The sequence below is a fragment of the Leuresthes tenuis genome, unplaced genomic scaffold (assembly GCF_036924035.1).
Source record: "Leuresthes tenuis unplaced genomic scaffold, fLeuTen1.0.hap1 SCAF_20, whole genome shotgun sequence".
In the NCBI taxonomy this organism is placed as follows: domain Eukaryota; kingdom Metazoa; phylum Chordata; class Actinopteri; order Atheriniformes; family Atherinopsidae; genus Leuresthes; species Leuresthes tenuis.
Genome location: NW_027325374.1, coordinates 5,426,613 through 5,449,469, shown reverse-complemented (window position 1 = coordinate 5,449,469; position 22,857 = coordinate 5,426,613). Strand labels below are relative to the sequence as shown.

The 22,857-nt window shown below is 40.1% G+C and overlaps 1 protein-coding gene across 5 annotated transcripts in view; it reads right to left on the bottom strand.

Annotated features, from left to right (window-relative positions):
• The window catches only part of LOC140278953 (rho GTPase-activating protein 44-like), a 95,755-nt gene that overhangs the window by 10,252 nt on the left and 62,646 nt on the right, over positions 1-22,857 (bottom strand). For 2 of the 5 annotated variants that reach the window (XM_072374084.1, XM_072374086.1), the window contains exons 7-19: positions 22,130-22,247; positions 21,887-21,955; positions 21,717-21,798; positions 19,816-19,943; positions 18,664-18,775; positions 14,733-14,814; positions 14,556-14,636; positions 11,071-11,184; positions 8,892-8,983; positions 8,615-8,795; positions 3,835-3,852; positions 2,585-2,776; positions 352-467 (exon numbers count right to left, since the gene is read on the bottom strand). In XM_072374084.1, the coding sequence (XP_072230185.1) occupies positions 352-467; positions 2,585-2,776; positions 3,835-3,852; positions 8,615-8,795; positions 8,892-8,983; positions 11,071-11,184; positions 14,556-14,636; positions 14,733-14,814; positions 18,664-18,775; positions 19,816-19,943; positions 21,717-21,798; positions 21,887-21,955; positions 22,130-22,247 (1,385 nt within the window). The remainder of the gene's footprint in view (positions 1-351; positions 468-2,584; positions 2,777-3,834; positions 3,853-8,614; positions 8,796-8,891; positions 8,984-11,070; positions 11,185-14,555; positions 14,637-14,732; positions 14,815-18,663; positions 18,776-19,815; positions 19,944-21,716; positions 21,799-21,886; positions 21,956-22,129; positions 22,248-22,857) is intronic. The other 3 variants (XM_072374087.1, XM_072374085.1, XM_072374088.1) reach the window with 3 other exon arrangements.

The window sequence follows — 22,857 nt, the reverse complement described above, 5'->3', positions numbered from 1 at the left end:
TCGGTTATTTAAGTCTAAAGGGTTTTAAGCCGGAGAAACAAGAGGAAACCTAAGAAGATAAAACTGTCTCGAGTGCAGCACTGACAGGTGAAACATAAATAAAATCATATTTTACAGACTTAGATTAATCATGAGATGACCTTATTCATAGTATTTATTTAAATGAGTAATTAACTGAACTGACTGAAAAAAAAACATTTTGTCTTTAAACCTGCACAAATGTTTCTGAAAGGCTCTTAAATGTCCCAAAGAGATTGCTTTAAAAGAAAGATGACACCAGTAAGGGTATAGATCAAATGGCTGAGAAGGTATGAAAGTAAACGGCATTAGGCCGAGCTGCAGGTGTGTTACCTCTTCTCAGGCTGTGTGGGCTGTGCTCAGAGTGCTGTGACTGCCCACAAGAGGTCATTGCTCCCTGGAGTCCCTTCTGTCCGATCACAGGAGACAGCTCCTTGTTTTTCAGGGTGCTGAGAAGAGAAGGAGGGAAAACACATGTGTTACATCATGCGGTCTTTTAGATGCAACAAGCCTCATGACAAAAAGAGAGCACCCATAGTTCAATGTCAAATGTCTGAGTGACTGCTGCTGCACAGATTGTCCAAACTGCAGTGCAGCACAAGCAGGTCAGAAACCTCAAATATACCCTGATGACTTAATGGATTTTTCTTACTCTTTCAGCAGAGTGCAGGCAGAATGCCAATGTGAGGAGGACCTGAAGGTCAAAACATAACCAGTTTACGCTCTGACTGACTGACAATGCTCGGCTGCACATCAGCGCACTTCCACTTTCAGCAGATGAGCCACACATGGATGATTGAAGCAGCTGGGATTTAAAACTGAGGCGAAGCAATGTGGATGAGGATCTTTGGGATTTTGCTCCATATCAAACACTGTGATAACTTCACCAGCTGATGTTTCTTTCCATGTTGTTTTGCTTGTGTTCATACTGAGGGTCTGATCGTGCACGGCTGACTGGGTTCACTGGTATGACTCATTAACGCCCACTTTTGTGATCGTATTCAATGGAAGCTCTGAATTTCCTTTGTTGCCTGGCAACCATCTCCAGAATATCCTGGCAACGTGGAAAGTTCTGGAATTCCCTAACATGGCTATTAAATTAAAGATGGATGTGATAATGGATCAGAAGGAATATTGATTTTCATGACTGATGGGTGCAAACCAAGTGAAGTAATAAGACAGAGAACTGGATGGTGCTGATGGGAGTATTTTATTTACGCCCTGTCTCCTCATACCATCCCTCTGTCAAGCTTTTTGTCCCTACAGGGGTCTCTTGTCACTTGTATGTGAGTTGTGTTGAAAGTACGAGCAAGTTGAGCAGGTTTCTGTATTTACCTCTTCAGCTTGGCTCCTCTCTCCCAGCTACAGGCTACCCATGGAGGGGGAGCAGAAAGGGGGGTGTTGGGAGGTTTGGGGGAGCCCAGGAAGAGATCGTGACGGGTAAGAACGAGCGGGGGTTTAATGTACAGGGTGGAGCCATTCGTTTCGGACGGGAAAGCATGCGCAGCATCGGACAGGGAGGCCTGTTTGGGCAGGTGCAGGGAGTTAGGTTTGGGGTTGGAGTTTACGTCAAGCTGCTGAGGGTACGGGCTCAGGGAGTGGGGGAGTGGGGGAGGACTGTAGCCAGATAGGCGGGGTGGAGGGGACAGGCCAGGGGGCACGGATTCAGGAGTGGGAGCAACTGGACGCATACTCAGAGGTGCTCGGGTGTAGAAATGGTGGTGAGGGAGCGAGTTAGAAGAGCAAGAAGAAGAGGATGAGGAGGAAGAGAAAGAGGGGTAAGGGGGGGGCGGCCTCTCCTCCTCAGGGGAGGGATAGACGTAACAGGAGTCCGACCAATTGGAGGATGCATCATCTGAGCTGCAATGATAAAAATACGAGTATTTTATGGGGAACTGGGCTGTTAAAGTGGATGAAATTATTAGTGTCAGGGGATAAAGAGTGTTGGGATCTGTAAGTTTAAAATGGTCCCAAAATGGGAAGGAGAAGAGAGGACTTCAGGGGGAAGAACAATGAAATAAAGAATAGATAAAAGTCTCATGAAAATGAAATATAAAAAAGTCACCTCATCCATTGCAGGGTCTTCCGACAATGGACTGTTATGTTGCTAATGAGGCTTGGACTGATGGCAAAAACAAAAGAGATATAATCCATGCACATGCTGCAATTAACCATCTCTACTGAACTAAGAATGAACTTTTCTCAGCTGTCCCCATATTCTGTTTGTATAATCTTCACATGCCCCACATGATATGCATCATCACCGCTCAAGCAGAAAATTAACTCCACACATGACTCAAGAATTTGAGAAGAAACATCTGAAAGGAAACTTAAAAGAGAATTTACATAGTCTGCAGTGACATGCATCATCAGTGGTGAGACAGCGGGGGTTCACACGGAGGTGAGAGGATGAATGACAGACTAGAAAACGGGTGGTAAGAGAGCACACAGCGCTGTTCTGGAGTCAGCTGCGGGGCGTAGCGGCAGACGCAGTGGGGGGGAGCAGCAGCAGGTGGGTAGGTGCGTTCAGGAGGTAAAACAGCAGGACGGGGCACAACAGCCTTACCTGGCTCTGTCGCTGCTAGTGGGAGGAGGGGTGGGGGAGGGGGAAGCATAGAAATCCCCAGGTTGCTCAGGTATGAGAGCGTCAGCGGGCGGGGTGGGGGGGTGCACGCTCGGTGGCGTGGAAGAGGTTTTACGAGAAGACGAAGAGCCCCTGCGTGACACCCAAGAAGTGTCCATCACCCTGACACCCATGCTGCAGTGGAACAGAGATGCACAGCCAATCAAATTAAAGGGCGCGTGTGAGCGTGTGTGTGTGTGTGTGTGTGTGTGTGTGGTTCGGGGGGGTCAGGTTTCCACACCCAAAACACAGCGTCAGGGGTGGAGTGCTGCTGAGAGGGGATCAGCTTTCCAGTCTCTCATCTACATGATTAGTTCTGACGACCATGCTTCTTGTATGGTTACAATCCAACATCCAAAAACACAGAACAGCATCTAAATTGTGTCTTACAGTAATTTAAAGTAACATTCTCCTGCACGATGGTGAGGTGAAATGGTAAATACTGTAAAAACAACACAACAGAAGTTTGGATGAAAATGGATGAGCTGATTAAAATGTTTTTTTCTCAGATCAAAGACAAACATTTTATCAGATCATTGCAGGATTAACACGGATCTAACCGATAACGTCAAACATGTTGCGTCCAATTTAGGTGAACTTATGGCTTAATGGAACGCAGCCATTATTAAAGGAAGACCTGTAAGAAATCAAATTGTTTATAACAACTGCTCAAAGGTAACAGAATCAATGTGCTGACACGTCAGCAGCCTGGTGGTTTAATGGTGGCCATACTGGGGCTGTGAGATGTGTCTCTGTGGCCGACATCTGTGCCAGTTTTATCATCTGCTTTTTGCTGCTGTAGCATGTTTGCCTTCAGTGCTCGTGGGGCTACAGAGAAGTGAAACTGCCACTAATTCCCAGGGGAGAAGCCTGTAACTACAACACGCTGTGTTGGACCACAGTTTGCATGCTTTCTTATTGTGCTCACAGGCTGAACAAGTCTGTCCAGTATCAGAAACTGCAAAAGATGCCTTCATGTAAACACAGAAAAAAAGGCCTGCTTTGTTCACGTACCAAGTTTTCCTCCCACCCCGCTGAGACATTGAACTATAGGAGTCCAGTTGTGTGTTGCTTCAGACACACCTGACTGGAGTAGTAAACATTTGACAGATGACAGACAGCTCCTTTCAACATGCAGCTGAGACAAACACACTGATGAGGTGATAAGTGGAGGAAAAGAAGCGATACTGTACCTTTGTATCTTCCTAATGCTGCGTGGTTTAAAGAGAGACAAGCACAGTGAGGACAGGAGCAGAGATGATGAAAGACAGTCTGCTTGTGGACTGCTAACTATGTCTTTGTCAAAGCAGTTGTAAAACTTTGGCAGAATAAACTTTTAAGAGCCAGGATGGAGGCGCAGCAGAGGGGGATTAGGGGCTCAACACAGGGCTGCAAGAAGGAGGCAGTACTGCTGAATGTAATGAGAGGGTGAGAAGTGGTCTCCCTGAAGCGTTTCAATGACATCAAACCCAAAAAGAAAATGACTGCTCTATTTAGCTCTAATTAGGTCAATGTTTCCCTAATGGATTTGACATAACCCCACCCCACCTATTAGTAGCATTTCACTCTGAATTCATGGTACACTGAGATGATACCTACGAAAATAAAGCACCACTCATAATGTATGAGGTTGTTATGTTCCTTCCCCCTGCCATCCGACTTGTCTCAAACCCTCTCAGCTGGGTTTTATTGGGTTAAGGTGGAGGCCAGGTCATGTGATGCAGAGATCCATCACTCTACTTCTCAGCTGGTCATCCTTACAGAGGCTGGAGTTTTTTCTCATTTGGCCCCTACTGACTTCAAACCAGAAGGGATGGTGCGTCACTGCAGCATGTTGTGGCCGCCATGATGGTAGCCTTGAATTTTAAATGAATATTAGTAAAGCTCTTCCCACACCATTACAGCTCCTCCTTCGGACTTCACAGTGGAAACCACACCTACCAGCTACCGGCTTCTCACAAAGACACTGCAGCTGTAACTTAAATATCACATCTGGATGTAAAGTTGAGATTTCTGCTGGTTTAACGAAGCAGCTCGCTCCATCTTGGTCTTCCTCAGAAGTGATTTCTTTGCAGAAGTTTCACCACAAAAGCCTGATTCAACAGTCGACTTTAACTCTGGGAAGTACTGATGTGGGTTCTGATCTGAGTCGCTGTTAACTGTTGAATTAATTAACTTCTCTGCAGGAGAGGGAACTGTCGGTCTTCCTCTCCTGAGTCAGACTGATCACAGAGTTCAGGATTTCTGCGACTAACTTTTCTGAACTCTTCGACTCAGGCTGACCTTCATCTCTTAAAGTAATCATAGCTTGTTTCTTTTTTCTTGACTCAGCAGTTTCTGCCATAATATTGATTACTGTGGAGTGGGGGCTGCTTTCTGTTCCTCAATTGAGATCCCTGTCCAAGGTGATCCGATGAAGCTGGCATGTCACCCAGACTAACTGTGGATATTTTGTTTGCACGTTTCCCATAACATCAATGCATGTATTGATCCAGAGTGTCGATGCTTTTCTTTGTTGCTCAACAATTCTCAAAACAGTAGAAAGTTGGAGCGTCCCAATGTTTGACTGTATGTTGAAATTTCTTTTGTGCTTTTTCCAGCTCAGACCTTAAACACGAGTGGAAACAGCCACCCGTATATGCTAAGAGTCTTTAATTATGCTAAACCTATGCACAATAGCAAAGAGATACAACATCTGTTCCACTCTTCACATCACAAAGCCTCACAGCAAAATGAAATCGGAACAAAAACATAATTTATTCTATTGACTTTCGACAGGTTTTGTGCTACTTGTCAAACAGTATTTTCTTAGTTTGTCCACGAAAAGGCTGTTATCTCATTTAACAGATGATGAAAATGTCAACATTTCGAGGCTGACTCGCATCCAGACCAGTGATGTTTAAAAATACTTTACTGAAACCTCATTTTTGGCTCCAGTTTCTGATTGGGGAGTTTACACATGAATAACTACATGGATTAGGTTTGGAAAACATTGTTAAAACATACACTGTAATAATGTACAGCTTTAAAATCTCCTTTTCCTTGTTTGCTCCGTGGTGGACGGCTCCTGTCCTTTGGCTAAATATACAAACCTGACGTTCCATTGGAATAAACAAGTATGAAGTCATGTTGGATGGCTGCCATTCCTTACCTCAACATTTAATGGGAATTATTTTATTGTATTCTATCTTAATCTTAATTGTTTTTATTCTTTTTTGTTTCTTGTATTGTTATTTCTACTTCTGCAGTGCTTTTTTTTTTTACTGCATTTGCACTTTATACCTGGCTGCTACGACAAATCCCTTCAGGATTAATAAAGTCATCTACCTACTGTCCTACCTTCATCCATTTGCATGAATGTATTGGGTTGGATTTGACTAAAATTGTGCTCAAACTAGTGAGCATTAGTGTGGCGGCTGTAGTTCCGAAGGTAGAGAGGTCTTCTTTCAATAGGAAAATTCCCAATTTCCACAGACTATGTGTCGGGTATCCTTTGGCAGGATACTGAACCCACTTTGCCCTCATTGTGTTCTTCGCTTTGTATAACAGCGTCTGCTAAATAACTAATGTAACGTAAATGATTTAGCGATTATAAATAAGTTATATTTAATTTTTGGTTATGTAGTGCTGGTGCAACCAAACCCCTTCTTTCTCCAACACAGAGCAATCTCTACGTAAAAGAGCCAATAAAGGGCGATGTTTAAAGCCATACTGCTCTCAGATTTAAAACATCCGCTCCTCTTTGCACAAAGAACAGAAAAAGAATCATCCTTGCACTTTTTGAAGGTCCCTTTTGAGTATCAGTGCAACCTTCAAACAGACGGTAGCAAATAAAAAAAGGTACCAGGCACCAACTATAATGGAAAACTGAAACATAAAAGGTAAGTAGAGCTGTACCGTGTGGGGGATAAGTGGCTTAAAACAATTTAATTCACCCCTCTGTGTTCTGTTTCTCACTCCAGTACGAAGTGAAAAGCAGCACAAGAAGACAGGCAGCAGCCATTTGGAGCCGTCTGATGATGGGAACACTTTTCCCATCATCATTTAAAAAGAGGTGAAACTGTTTTCACTCCTCACATGTTGGAGCACGAATCTTCAGAGCAGCACAGTGTAGAATTCAATCACATCTTTTAAGTTTTGCAAGGGACTTAAAAATGATCTAAATCTAAAATCCAGTGCTCTAGTGGCAGCTGAATGAATCTGCTTTATTTCACCTCAATTTTGAGGCTTCACTCTGTTTCTGATGAGTGTTTTTTTTTTATATCCTAAAAGCTGAGCTCTATCGATCAATCCCACTATGTCCAGGTTTAATTAGCTTGGCTCCTTGTTCTTGGGCCTGATAAGACAATGTGTGTACGAAAGCATTAGAGAAAGACACTCAGAGACAGTAAAAGAAAAAGAAAGCAACTGACTGCTTTTCCACTAATCCTCCTTCACAGCTCGAGGATTCTCTGATTGCTTATTTCTTCTTTCTTTCGACTTTCTTTTTCTGACTTTCAGTCTCTCAACTTGGTGAACAGCTTGAGGGCAGGTGAGTCAGCATTCTCTCTGTCCACCTCAGAGTCAAACATTCTCACTGAGATCGCCTCTCAAATAAAGCTAATCTTACTTCACATGTAGCGGGAGGCGGTCAAACTTTAAATTTCGATCTGTTAGTTGGGTGAAGGTGTGAGATCATAGAGCTCAGTAGCACCACTGATGATTTAAAGGCAGAGCGACAGTGTTGCCAGTGTAATTAGATGAAGTCTTGTTTACCAGAAGCATCCTCCTGATTGTTAAAGTGCTAAAGAAATATTATTTATTGACCACAAAAGCTGATCTGGATGTCAACTATCGATATGAGCCGGCAAACCGGCTGCACTGAGAAGCATTCAAGTCCTAAAATGTTCTATGATGCAACCTTAAAGCTAAAAATGGCAGATTTGGACAAAAAACATGCAAAATCGTAGGTTTTTATACACCAAATTGATGACAAGAACCAGTGTGACAAAAGGCCAGTTATTGTCTTCTCACATTGTGTCTTTGGAAGAAAAATAGCACTTGAACACACCACACAGACCACGTCCAACTGCAACAAGGACGCATAACCTCCAACTATTAAAGAGGAGAGCTGTAATTTTATTCAATAAGGAAAAATAGAAGATGGTGTGGATTAAAAAAACATTAATAATCATGTGTTTACCTGTGTTTAGACTACTTAGAAATCTGTGTTTCAGTTAAAACCGACACATCATGTGAACTGTTCTTTATGCTTTTATTCAGCATTTAAATCTTTATGCACTGAAAAACAATCAATATATAGAGGTCTTTCACTAAGCTGAACAGTCAATAAGAGGGAACTCTCTCATCGACCAGATGCCAACTGAACATGTTGATTTGGTTGAAAAAACTGTTGACGATGCAGATGGTCTGTGACACACAGAAATACAAGAGAGACAGACATTCACTAACACTCCCAACCTCCCTGACAGCCGAATGTTGGGTTGGGGTATAAGAGCTTTAAGACGTTCTTGCATTTTATCTTAGACACTTTTTTAAAGGGGCAAATGTGCTGCATCCTGGGCTAAACACCACCCGTGATGACTAAGAAATTCAAACAAACTGAACGCAGTGACACATGGCTGAGGAGACAGATCTCCCTAAACAGGACTAAACCACTAAACCGCCAATATTATTAATATTATTAGCTTTCCTGGCAAAGTTTCCAGTGCACTTTATTTTCATTTAAAAGTTTTAACCTAAAGAATTTAAGAGTATTTACAACGATCGGGATGCCGGGTCTCCTCTTTAATGGCCTGGATCCACAATCTGTTTCTGTTTTCCATTCATCTTTTTGGCGTTTGGTGCAGTTTAATGAACACCAGCTCCTGTCTGTAGATTTCTACACTAATGTAACACACGCTGTATAACCTCCCGAGCACATATTATTAATTATTGACATAAGTAATCTGAGTAGAAAAAGGAGGGCCATACCCGTCCTTCTTATAGAACTCAAGCATCATGTTGTCTGTTGCGACGCTCAGCGGCCGTCGGCTCTGGTCGTTCTGCTTTCGATCCATCTGATCCATATCCGGAGATGGCATCGAGCTGTAGTTGGCATTGTGGTTGGTGTGGACGGGGCTGCCGTAGTTGCCTGTGACGTTGAACTCGATTTCTAAGAAAGACAGAAGAAAAGAACGAGTTACAAACACAATTCACAAAATAAGGCTTCAGACTGTCCGTTTCCTCTTGTTTTCTTATCAAACCTCACCTCCTGGGAAGAACCATTCGGCGTGCTGGATGATGGGCTCAATGATGCCGACAATCTGCAGGGAAACTGTCGTCATCATCTCTGTGATGTTGCTGCGGCAGACAGAGAGGAGACAAGAGGCTTTTTATGGTGGGATGAAGTGTAGAGGAAAAGTAGCCATCTGGATCATAAGAAATTTACACTCAGGATGATTAACACAGCTTCATGATATTACAGAAGCTTTAAAATTTGAAAATTAAAGACATTTTGGGTATGTGCTCTATTAAAATACTAATTAAAAGTTATGGAGTTCGGAAGAGTTTGTAAGATATAAAGGAAGTGTCCTTCACCCTTTCGGTTTGCCTTGTCATCATCATGAATATTCTGTTTTATGAGGACGGCTTCCTGGAGACGTGCCGGAGCCTCGAGTCCCTGGGCCTTTTTTTGTTATTAGCAGCTCATGTTTTTCATTGAGGAATATGAGGAAACGAAAGTGAACTGATATGAGAGAATCCCTGCAGACTCTCTCCTCTGTCTGGCTGCCTCAGTCACTGAATTTATGCATGAAAACCTGATTTCAATGCAGAAAAGAAGGGACTGAGTCTACAGCGAAACTAAACTAAAAGACACACGGCCTGTTTGTAGAATCTTTCAAATCCAGTCCTTTCTTCTCTCCTCAAAGCCTGGAAAATGTCATTCATATACTCACTAATTCTTATCTTGACAACTTTAATTCAACCCACAAACACAACCTCTGCCGTTGCACAAACTTCCCTGTTTTTATCTTTATTACACGGGCAACCCGGTGGTTTTAGAATTCATTTTAAAGCGACACCACAGAAGTGTTTTAACCTTAAAACTATGTGTTTATGAATTGTTTTACAGTAAACTGACCTTTGTAATGCACATTCCCAGGCCTGAGGGACTGATGTCCATCGTTCACGACTCTGGTTTCCAGCCCTGCACCACATCATATTGCTTTACAGTCACCTCACATTTTTGTGGCCTTTTCAGCATGGTAACAAAATGTGTATGGCTGTGCACGTGCATGGCTCACACTGTTTTTATGATACTGGTGTTACATCCCACAACTGTAGGAGGAGCCAAAAAGCAAAATATTTGTCCAGTTGCCCTTATTCAGGCTCGTAGGATTACTGTGAGCTGGATGACTGAGAATCTACATCAACAGATTCTCTAGTGTTTCTTTAAGATCTGAATTCTAACTATCAAAGCACAGATCTGAGCACATCGCTGAATATTTAATCAAGCTAAGTGTCGCCTGAGATCCTCTAAAAGAAGGATGCAGGAGGTCCTTTAAGCCAAATCTTTTAAAACTTTGACTTCAGATGTTATTTACAAAATGTTATTTAAAAAAACTTTTTCTTTCTTTACTTTTTATCCTTTTCTTCATCTGTTTCCACAACTTCAAAGCAACACAAGTAAACTTTTTTTTCTAACTTGTTTTAAAGCACACTGATTTACATTATGCACATTCCCGGCCTTAAACTGCCCTGAAGCACCCATTACTTTGGTTTCCAGCCCAGCACCACATCCACAAACAAATGAATACATTTGGCTGTACTGGGCTGCTTTAAGGACTCAGACCTGTAATGTATCTATCTCAGGCTCTGCGTGGCTAATCTTTATTGCACCTTATCTTGCCATTTTGAACCCATCACTCAGTATTTCTGGCACAGTAGTATTTTAGAAGTTAGCAATTAGGTATTATTGTGTTTCCCGGTTCTAATATTTTAGCTTTTTAACATTTGCCCAAATTTGTGCAGTGACCGTACTCTGTGCGACTTTTTTTCTCCTTGTTTACAGTTGTTTTAGTGTTTACATTGTTGCCTTGTTTGCTGCTCTACGTGCCTTTAATAAAGTTTTTTTAATTGAATTGAATTGAATGACTGTTACAATATAACACAGAATAAATGTTGTGCATCTATGCATTATAAAAAAGTTCTGTTTAATGTGACTTTGACCAAAATCTTAAGTAGGTCCAAAAGATTTTACTGGACTTTTTTTTTTTGCTACTGCAGGGGTTTTTAAAATACATTTTATAAGAAGTGGACATAATCACGTGAAATCCCCCTTTGGTTTACAAACTGCTACTTTAAAGCCTTCGAGTTTGGTACAATACTTGGACAAGAGCGTGGAGTTGAAGCCTGACTGCATAAACTGCCGTGCATGTGTGTCTCACCCTTCATTATGAGTCCAGAGCAGGTTGGGTCCGAGGACGATGGCGATGTTTCCAGGCGTCATCTTGTTCACATCCTGGTATTCAGTCAGTTTGGAGAGGAATTTGATCAAATATCTGTTGATAAAGGAAATAATTCAGTTAAAAGAATGATTTAAAGTAAGCGCTTAAAACCGTGATAAGTGTTACAACCGGCTGACCTCACTCACATGGCCATGACTGTTTAAACATTCAGAGCAAGTGACTGAAACACGGTCTCATTTGTTTTCTTTTAAATTGTCTTTCAGGTCAATTTGTGATCAATTTGTTTCCCCCATAAGAAAATTACTCAAAGTCAAACAAAACGCAGCTGCCAAATTTAAGAAAGTAAGCAAAACAGAATGTTTTAATTAAGCTGCTTCTGGTGTTCTGATGCCTGATGAGTGTTTTTTGCACTGGTTATGCATTCAGAAGCTGGTCTATTATGTTAGAAGGACCTTCTCAAATCTACCACAGCCGACCTGCTTCAAATCCACAATAACATACACTAAAACTGACTAAATGGAATGGTGTATAAATTCATAAGAGTTTTATGTTTGTTAAATGATTCATAAGTCAAACAGAAACCTGGATTACTTTCACCATTAAGCAATTTTGTTGTTTCAACTTAATATATATTTGGTTTGGATCAACATAATCAATTAGGGTAATTTTAGTTCTCATTTTTTATTTCTGTGTTGGTTGAACTAATTTTAAATTCTGGGTAAGTTAGACCTGTTTTATTCATTCATTCAAGACTAAGACAAACAAAGTACTCATTCATATAACAAGATTCAATTTCATTAGCTGGTCAAATGTAATTATTATAAGAAAATGTTTGGATTCATTCAAAGTAGTGTGTTGTTCATGCTGCTTAAGACTAACTATACATGATTTGATTAGATGGAAATGTCATCTCAAATCACACTTTTTTAGATGTAGTTTAATCATGAAACATATTTCTATGTTGAACCAAATTGATTTATATAGTTTACTTATACATTTTAGGATAAATTTCACGTAGCCAATCAGTTCAACAATTAAACTGATCAGATCCAACCCAAATATGGATGTAAACTTGAAACAACAGAATGATCAATTAAAACCATATAACTGTATGAATTTAACAAGTTATATTTGAGTGGGGCCATAATGTCTAGTTATTGTTTAATGTGCTGAACCTGGTGTTGATCAACCTGTGTAGTTAACGTTTTATAATGCACTCGTTTCAGCTTGTACGACCTTATAACCCACCAGCTGAGGCTATATGTGAGTCATGTAAAGTGGTAAATAAGTGTATTCCAGGTCAGGATCCCCATTAAGGCCAAACTCAAACAACAGATTGTGTATTCTGTGTGCCATCATAGTGTTGCAGCTGTGGTTAGAAGAGTTGAGCACCTCCTTTGCACATCTTCCATGCAGCAATGTGAAACAAAGCTTATTACTACAGACAACCATTATTACTTGACTTTCAGACACAGAAATAAGCTAGTGGGTTTCTGTGAGTCATCTGAGCTGAACTCCAGTTGGATGAACATCATGCAGCCCCCCCCCCCCCCCCCCCCCCCCCCCCCCCCCCCCCCCCAGCAGCAATCATCTGGACAAGCCTGACAGGTCTGCTGTGAGGAAGGCTATCTGAAAACGTGTCCTATTAGTGCGATTCCACAATGACACTGACAAGCGCTGCAGTATCTGGATCTTCTCATTACTCCACCAACCCTTCCTCTCCTCTTCTTCCTCCTCCCTCATCATCGCTTCACTCCTTTGTTTTGATCACAAGACAAGCCCTCTGGCAGACACACTCAGCTTGTTATTAATCCAGCAGTAAACAAGGCGACACCAGAGCTGTAAGGCTGCCTGCCCAGCATCACTTCACAGTGGTCAGTGGTATTTTTGTCTGGGATGTTGTGATTAGAAGCACATGAGGATTCAGCTTCCTGGAAGTGATTTTTCCTTATTTAAAAGAAATGTAACACACACACAGAAGGAACTGAGGAATGATTTAAAAGTAGCCACTTTAACATTTCTATTTATCTAAGTTTATCATTTAAGCCACACGTATTTTAGCATCTTCCAACATCTAATTTGTTTTTTCCAGTTTCTGGTCACTTCCTCTGCTCTTAGGCTGAAAATACACTTGCTGTTTCAGCACAACTGACGCGCCTCACAAACACAGAATATGCGAGGTAGCCATGCTAAACACGTTATATTTTCAGCCCTTAGAGTGTCATTTCCAGCTGTAAACAGATCTAAAAACGAACGAGGTCAGCAGTAAAGGAAATAAAAGATCAGTTCAGAGTGCAGAATTCAACTTTTCCATTGTGACCCGATGTACTGGGAAGATTAGCCAAACTGGTGCAAAGACTCGCTGCTGCGAGCTGCAGCACACCGACAAAGCAGTAAAGCTGCTTCAGTGCTTTAGGATTTAGGATATATTAGTTAAGAATGGCTGACTTTAAATCTCACTCCACTTCATCTTACTGCCAATGATTGGCATAAATATTGTTTTTAGTGGTTCTGAGAATGAAGTAAAGGTGTGAAGAATGAAAAAGAGAGGGTGAGATGAGCAGAATTTTGGTAGGACATGTTTTTTTAGAGATTATTTTTTGGTATTTTCCCTTTATTTTGATACCCTACAGAAGAGATGCAGCAGAATTACTGGAAAAGGTTCAACTGGCCTAAGAGTCCCACGTGGGGGTTTTGCTGCAGGGAGTAATTTCATCTCATGAGGGGTGCTCCTTGTCCACTGGGTTCGAGGGACACTCCTAGATCATGTTTATAGTGGTTTCCTAAAAGTGTTTTTCCATTTCACGGTACAGTAATTTACAGCTCGCCCTCCTCTTTACATAGCTGGCACAGACTTATCACCTGTGGTCATCAACAAAATCGTCTCTGCAGCAGCGCACACAGACGCACTTCCTTGTGTTCTGAAGTCGTTTTGGTTGGAAGTTCGTCACAAAATGTAAAACAACAAATATCTCATTTTCTCCACTGAATGGAGTTAAGCTCTTTAGCTCTCAGTCGATATGATCGCTCCCTAAAAGACACCCAAACCCTCTGAACTAAAAGCATATAACAAATGAAGTCATCAATAAAGCACATGTGTCTGTGTTGCTGCAGCTGCACACATGTTGTGATGATAAACAGCTAATCCTGCCCACATCAGGGGGGCACTGTCTGCAGTGGAAAATGAAGCGTTACTGCATCATACCACTTAATGTAAAAATGTCCTAAATGTTAAATGAAAGTCTCTCTGTATCCACACCCAGCCAGTCACGATTGTAATTATAGTATAATGAGGCAAACCATCATAGTTTCAACCTTAAAATCATGTTCAAATTAGATTTTAATTCATCAACCTGATGTTAAAGACCCAAATAAGCCAGATGAAAACCAACTAGATTCTCCTAGCTTGTTAAATTAACCCATGAGTGGACAACAACGAGTGAAAAATGGAAACGGTGACTCACTTAAAGTTGTTGTTGTTGGCTGGGGGTAGTTTCTCACAGGCACCAAGCAGAGCGTGCAGCCGTTTTTCTTGATCTTGAATGCTACAGGATGACAGAAAAGATTTGTTTGAACAGAAGGTAAAAGGAGATAAATGTCTTGATTAAAGGTTACGAATGTTACTGTGTGAAGATACACACTTGGATGCCTGGATCCAGTCGTTGTAGAGTTCAAAGGTCATTAATGGCTCAGGCAGCTCGCGCAGGTACGACTTCAGGGCACCTGAAGAGATGGGTAGGTGCAATAGGTACAGGCACAAATGAATATATGTGTCCATATATTGGTGATATACTGCAGATATGTCTGGATGGTATTGTGGCATCTATATAATGACAGGCAGGTGATGTGTTTATGTACAGCAGCATGACCGAGACACTGAGACAGAAAATCGGAGGCAACCACCAGTGACAGAATCAGTTCAATGGAGCATAGAGAATACTGTTGATTCCTTCGGTTTTTGCTTGGGCAGAAATTTAGACAACCTCCCCTCCAGAAACAAGAGTTAAGATTAGGGAAATTATCTTGTTATACCTGGATCTGAATGTATATGTCAGTAAAAACTGTTTCCTGCAGGTTAATGGACTATGGAAATCTAAATTAGATTAAATATACATTCAAATAGCCAGTACTCATCCTCCCAGTGCTCTAACTAAAATCCAGTTTGCTATTGTCAAACTTGTGCTGAAATACAACAAAGCTACTCAGAGAAATAACTACGAACCACCTTATTCTAAAAAGCAGTAATCTGTTAGCTTCAGGCAGACTTTAGATAATATTAGTAAGTCTTTCACTCATGGAGCAAACAGATGTGTGTTATTATTTCCTCTGTGCAGTCTGTAGTCCTCCTCTTTCTGCATTTCTCTCTCAACTCTTTGTGGCCCTTTGTTATGTGAGCAACTCTGAAAGTCTCCCTGGAGAGACTGTCTGAAAATATGAACCACTCTTAAAGAGCTCATTATCCCACTTGAGGTCCTATTTTGAGTTTGAGGTGCAAAAGAAAAAGTAAAAAGACTGATCTACAGGAACCATCATGGCATGAAAACACGTTGAAAAACAAGTGATAACATTGTAATGTCGACTGCAGAATGCAGAACTCTAGCACAAAATCCTGCAATCAAACCCTGCAGGAGTTTCAGTTGTGCTGAATGTTTAATCATACTTTGACTCATACTTTAATCAGTAACCGCATACTGTAAATAAGTATGGTACCATCATTTCCGGAGACGACGTTAAATGAGATTTGCTATCGTAAACCTAAACTTTAAAAAACACAGAAGTCTAGAGAGTGGTCGACTAACAAAGAAGGCAACTGGACTTGGTTCTTAAAAACCCAAGATTAACATGGTCTGGATGACTGAGACTCTACATCAACACATACTACATCTGCAGGAGGAACCCTTATGTCCAAACAGATACAAGTTTGATTTACAGCCAGAGAACAGAAGAAATAAAACACATTAAAACTGCATGGCGGATTGGGTTGTTTAAGTCTGGTGAAACCATTTTAAATGACTATAAGCACAGTTTATTCCTGATAACACTTAAATGTCCAAGATAAGGTTTACTGAGAGGTTTCTGTCTGTGGTCAGCGACAGAGGGGTGAAACCTGCAACAAAACTATCTAAATTGCACAGAATGAAAGGTGGAGAGGTCAAAAAGAGATGGTGTATAGCTCTGAGTATTGATTTGGGTGGATTTGACCTCTTTTCAACCTGCTTACACACAGTTACAGCTTCGGTGTGTCACAGCATATCATTGTTTAGATAACTGGTTCAGCTGTATCAGTGAAGGTAGTTTTAAAACTAATTTGAAATTAAATTACACCTATATAAGGATGTTGTTAAATTACAGTAAATATATTACCTCTATGAGCTGATTATTGCAAACAAGCTGATTCCAAGACATTGTGTTAGAGCAGATATATAAGCTGTTATAACTACACTGAGAGCTCTCAGAACATCATCTTTAAACATGCATATAAACTGGCTTTGAAACCTAAAATTATCCAAAGAGCATCAGCTTTATTTCTGCATATTTGCATTTGCTTAGACTGACACAACTCACCTCACAGCTAACTACTTATCAACAATCCAACCTCCATCACTTTATCTGCTTCCACTTGTCTTATCGAGAAAATGGATAAAGACAAACTCTGATATTTCTCTCACAATCAGAATAGGTTTGTTTACTCAGATTAAATTAGTTTCAAGACAAATTATTTGTCGAGAACGAGTATTTGGGTTCGAGAAAAGGCAATTATCCAACTACGCTTTGTTGCGTCACATACTGACACAAATAAACAGGAACCGTTTCCACACACTATCTGTCCAGAAGTGATTATTCCAGTGTTGACAAAGAAGGTGACTTGTCATCTTCTTCTTCTTCTCTCTAGTCTGCTGTGTTCATTTCCCAGAGGGACGTGTGGGATGGCTGACAAACATCGGGGCATCCCTCACTGGCAGTGTGTTCACACACGTCAGCTTGTCTGTGTCTAATTGTTGGTGCAACACTGAAATGCTTGGCGGATGCTCCACAAGTTTTAATATCTGCAGAGATGAGGTGAACCCTTGAACACCTCTACAGTGGCTCACAAATTACATTTGATGGTGGAGCAAACCCGGTTAAAAATGGGATCATTAGAGAGGAAGGCAGCATCTCGTTTTTCTCTTTCTACATGTACTCCAGCGAGCTCAGCTGATTCAATGAGTTTATATGACATTGTGTAACTCCTGATGGGGTAAATCTTAGCTACTTCAGTTTTGTGGGTTTCAAACGTGGTTGAAAAATTACTATGTATATTAGATTTCGCAGAATTAAACAAATGTGCTCTTTATGAGTAGGGTTGCTTATCCGTGAAATCTTAGACGGTTCCTGCTGGGTTTGTCCCATTCTTCAGTAGCACTTTAATCTTCAGTCACTACTTTGGGAGAATTAGATTTACTTTGTATTATGTTGTTGTAACATGTAGCTCTAGTCGCTTGATGGCCATTTTTTTATTTCCTAGTTGTCATTTTGACTCATTTTGACCGTAACAATATAATAAGCAAGCTACATTTGCTTATTTGAGTTCGATTTGTGTTCGAAGTGTAATAATGAAGAGTCACTAAACTACATCATTCGCTACTGCCGTTCATTGCTGCAAAGTGCTTGAGTAGAAATACACGTTCCTGTATTTTAGCTTAGTTCTGGACAGCTAAACTGGCAGAAAATGTGTGAAGAACTATAGTCTGATTATGATTTCATAGATGATAAATCCACTATTACAAGTGGAGCCATTTGTTTGTTGTGCATTTCTGACAAATGCGATCCTGATCCGCATCAACATTTCACAAGATTTTCGTTGCCAATCGTTAAGACTGAATTTTTGGACTTGAAAATGATAGAATATATAAAAGAAGTGTTGTTTGATTGTGTGTACTACCAAAGAACACCTAAAATTTACCCTCTCTCCTCAACTGTATTCTCTACCAACAAAGGAAATTATCAGTGTAACAGTTTAGTTAAAAATGACTTTGTTGAAAGTTAATAAACATTTCTCCAAGCTTTGATATGTGCAGTTTTCATCTGACAGCGTCTTTGTGCAGCAGTCGGCTGCAGCAAAGATGAACACTGTCATGAAAATGGAGATCAATAACAGGACCATAAAAGCCTGAAAGCATTTCTTTCTTTTGTAGTCCATCAAAGTTCAGATATAAAAGTCAGTCTGTGACAGCAGCAAAAAGACACCAAGAGAAGAGATTTAGATTGTTTGCTGCAGCCTCTGCACAAGAAGAAGAATTTGCTTGACACTAATCCCAGTGCTAATTGGAATTTATATATATAATGAATGTGTGCATAAGTAACAAAAACAAACAAAACCAGATAATATTAAACATTTCTTTGAGGCAGTTAGCTCAAAAGTGAAAGTGAAGGTAGGAGAGCAGATGCATGCCGGACACGTACAGATATTAGACCCTGACTCATAAACCCACCACTGTGAGGCAAGTTTTAATGGTTGCCAGTTGTCATGGTAGCAGATAAGGTGCAAGCGAGAGGATGGAGCAGTGAGGTCAGTGGTGTTTTATCGCTCACCTGCGATGGCGTGAGGGTCTGCAGAGTACTCCTGAACGTCCAACACACCGCAGTCCAGCGACGCCTTCAGCTTCTTCAGTTTGGAGGCCGAGGGAGCGATTCTGAACAAACCCTGAGACACAAAAACCCAAAGATGAGGTCACCTCACTCCCACAGCTGGAATATTAATGAGGCGCCACTGACAGTGGTTACAGAAGTGGTAGAACTTTTATTTATTTCAAATTGTTTAGTTAATATATGATTCACTTATTTCTGGCTGTGCAATAATTGTTTTAATATGCTTTTCATATTTTTGTCTACTATTGATTTGATCCCTTTTGTCAATGATTTTGAAATTATTTAAATTTTTGTTTTGTTTCCACATTTGTGTCTTTTTAAGTTGCTTTTAGCTCTGTACAGCATACACTCTGTAAAACACTATTAGACCCATGAACCTATGCTTGAAAGGTACTATATAAATTAAGTTGAAGAAATGTAATGTAACCTGTAAAAAGCAGGACGTGTATCTATCATAAGATATATGTAATAATCATGCAAAATGCTCAATATGAGATCATATTTACATAACCCGATTATAGCTATGGATGCAAAATTATGTGAATATAACTTTAATGTGTTGACTAGCAAAGGAGAGGTTAAATGAACCATTAATGAACAATCATAATTATGAGTTAAGGTTTGTGTAAAGCAAAGTGAGAAGTGATATCCTTTGAAACACATTAAATATGTTAGAAAACAATGAAACCTAAAACAGTGTTCAGGATTTTTGAGCCCAACTATTCCAAGTTAACTATTCCTCCTCCGTCATGCAAATCTTTCCTGGATACCATAAAGTACTCAATAAATCGGGCTCTGTGTTTAAATTAAGAAAGGAATATCTTCAGCAAAAATGTGTTCAGTGTAAAGCAGCACAAAGTTGCTGTGTAAGTATTAGTACTTTCCACCATTAATGAGACAGTTGGGACTTTTCTTACATTCAAACATGGATTTAACTGTCAACAATCATTTCTTCCAGGGAGGTCAACAGTTTAGGTGTGGACATAATTTAATTTCCTTTCAGTAATTAAGACTGACTTCATCTTCTGCAACAACTCACTTTCTGTAAATGTGTCTCCTCTGTCTGTTTATTATATGAGCAGGCAATGTTTTTACCTCCTCCTGCATGCCACACTCCAACAGCATGGTGACACAGGCCTCGATGGGAAAGGCAATATCTCTCCCACTGAGCGCTAAGTGCTCCTCTAATGGTTTCCCATAGCATGGTTTCTCCACCCAGGTCTCTGTGAGACACACAGTGTTACACACTCAGAAAATACTGCCTTATATTACATACCACTATCATCCACCGATCAGCATTATCAAACATTTTCTGTCTGCCTATTTCCAGTTTCCAAAGAAATCCCCCCCCAAAAAAATCAGTTTGTAGAAAATAGGTACATTTTTTGGCAAGTTATTAATGCGGTTTTGGCAAAAGATATGAATTAATTTGCATGTTTCAGTTATTTACTTTTATATTTTAGCTAATGTGTTCAAATGAGAGTATATGCATGGAGTCAGTGCATTCTTACAGAACATGAGCCCACAATTATCTTAGTTTTTAACTAAGATCAAGATTGTTTGACATTTTTATTACTAATTGTCCATTTTTTACAAGTTTAAAGAGACAATATAAGAGTCATGTTATCAATATCCTCCTGAAAGTCTCTCAGTACTTCATAATGTGCTAAAAATGTATATTTAGACACTTGAATACCGATTCATTATTTAAAAGCATATCTGACAGTTCTATTACAGCCTAGTTCTGCCTTAATGAGGCCAAAATGCAGCATCTACTGTAACTTAAGACCTGAATGTGACTCTGACATTTAGCCTTAACATATGACAGCGTGTGAAAAACAAACAGCAGCAACTGCACATAAGCTAACAGCAGCTAGCTGATGAGATGTTGTTAGAAAAAACTAATTTTTCTCCTTTTTGACAATATTTTTACATGAAGTCATGTTCATCTTTGAGTTTGTTATATATTACAGTTAATTTAGCAGATGCCTATGCTTGTAATGGAGAAAAAAAGCAAGATTGGATAAAATACTTATGTTAAATGCTAACTAGCCTAGCTTAGCAGAGTAGCAGTGCTGTCTCAGAATTCAGACTCCCCTGAATTCAATCTTAACAAGCAGGATTATCATTTTTATTATTTACATGAATTAATGAGAAATAAAGTTGCATTTTTTTGTGCTCTCCCTGAGTATTTTTGGCCTGAAATACTTTGAAGAGTACTCTTACACTGTGCCTTAGGTTTGGTAAAATTAGAATCTCATTGTTAAATTTATCAAGAATTCTTTGATAAATGTATTTGTGTCAGATATCAAACTTGCAGGTTATGGTACAAAGAGAGAGACTTTTTGTCTGTGTTCTTGAAATAAGAACCTCAGACCTTGCGGAGTATTACAGTGACTGTATTGAGGAAAACAAAAATACTCTAAAGCCCAACAATTTCAATTAAAACTGCCCTCCTGTCACATGAGAGCAAAAGGTTTTCCAAATGTTTAGGTTCGCTTCCATAATGTGTGGCCTTAGCCACCAGCTTTTGTACATTCCCATTATATTATTAAAAAAAGAACATTTTGTGAACTTTAGGAAAGTTTTACAAATATAAAACCTACATGGATTCAAAAGATAATATCTGGCAAAGTAAATCAAAAGCGACTTGTTTCGTAGGTTTCCACAGTTTCATAATCATTTTGTTTATTAAGGTAGTTTAATGCTTTAGTCTGTTTGAGAAAGTGCAGCCTTAAAGGTCACACTCTGGGAATAATGTGGGAATGATGTGGTCTGCACTCTCTGCAGTCCTCTTGTTGCAACCCTAAAAAACACCAAAAATGGCAACAAAAGGATTTCCCCCACAAAATTAGGTTTCTTAACCTTTCATTTCACATCATTCTTCAAATGGCAGGTTACACATCATTGTAATATGAACTGCAGCTGAATCTAAATGGGGGATAAAAAAGGTAGAATCACAATAAAAGATGACAGTAAGTTGGACTAAGACTCACCCTGATGAGCTTTGATCTGGGGCAGGATACTCTGCAGCAGCTCTAATGACTTCCTGTGGTACTCTGCTTGGACTTCTATCAGCTACACAAAGACAGAAAAAGAAGACCAGAGGGTCAGCAGAGAGTTTGTTTTATGCTCATGCTGCAGCTTGTACAGATGTTGCACTTACTGTCTGGTAGTAGCTTGCATAGTCAATTTCTTTGGCCACAAAACTGTACATGTCAGCTGATAACTGATCCTGGTCAAAGAAAAAACATACTTCAAACCACAAGTTATATGAGTGATAACAGGTATTGGTACTTTCCAGCATCTCTTGAGGAAAAAAAACAGCCTCCAAAGATAAACAGGGTAACTTTGTCTAAGATTACAGACATTAACAGCTCATTCATCATGAGGAAAAGTGACCACTGACTCGACAGATCTCCATGCGGTTGGCTGCCTCCTCCATCTCTTCCCTGAGGTGGTCGGCCTTGGCTCCCGTTGGCTGCAGATTGCTTGACAGTCCCGAGGATTTGGTAGACTGGTAGTACCTGTGACACAAAAAAAACATGTTTTTTATCCACTGCAGGATTGTTGAGAGCAGGAAGTTGGACTTCATGAGGAGCTGCTCAGCTGTTTCAGACTTGTTCCTGGCAGTTTTTAGAACAAATCAAAGAACTTCTTTTTAAAAAAAATTATGAAGAGTCTTTTCCTGACACATGCCTAACACTCTATATATCCTCATTTATTCAACTTAATCTATTTTCCCTTCAATTCAGGCTGTCAGACTCTCCTCTAACCCCTTTGTCTGTCTGTGTGTCTGTCTGGATTTCTGTCTGAGTGCAGATAATATGTAGCACTGCCAGAGGAGCTCAGCACACAGGGGGATAATGGGAAAAATTGCTTGATATTTGGGTCACCAAAAAAACAGACAAACTGGACTGCAGTGAGGAAAATAACATCCTGCATGTCTCTGCTTATAATGACGCGGATATGACAGTGAATCAACTGAGAGAAGCTGAGATGTGCATTTCGTGATCAGAAACAGTTTCTGAGGCCACAAAGAGGTTTTCACAGCTGTTAAAACAGATAAAACAGCAGAAAAAAGTCAATCATACATAAAATTCAGCAGCTCATTTATTATGTCTGCAACCATCCATT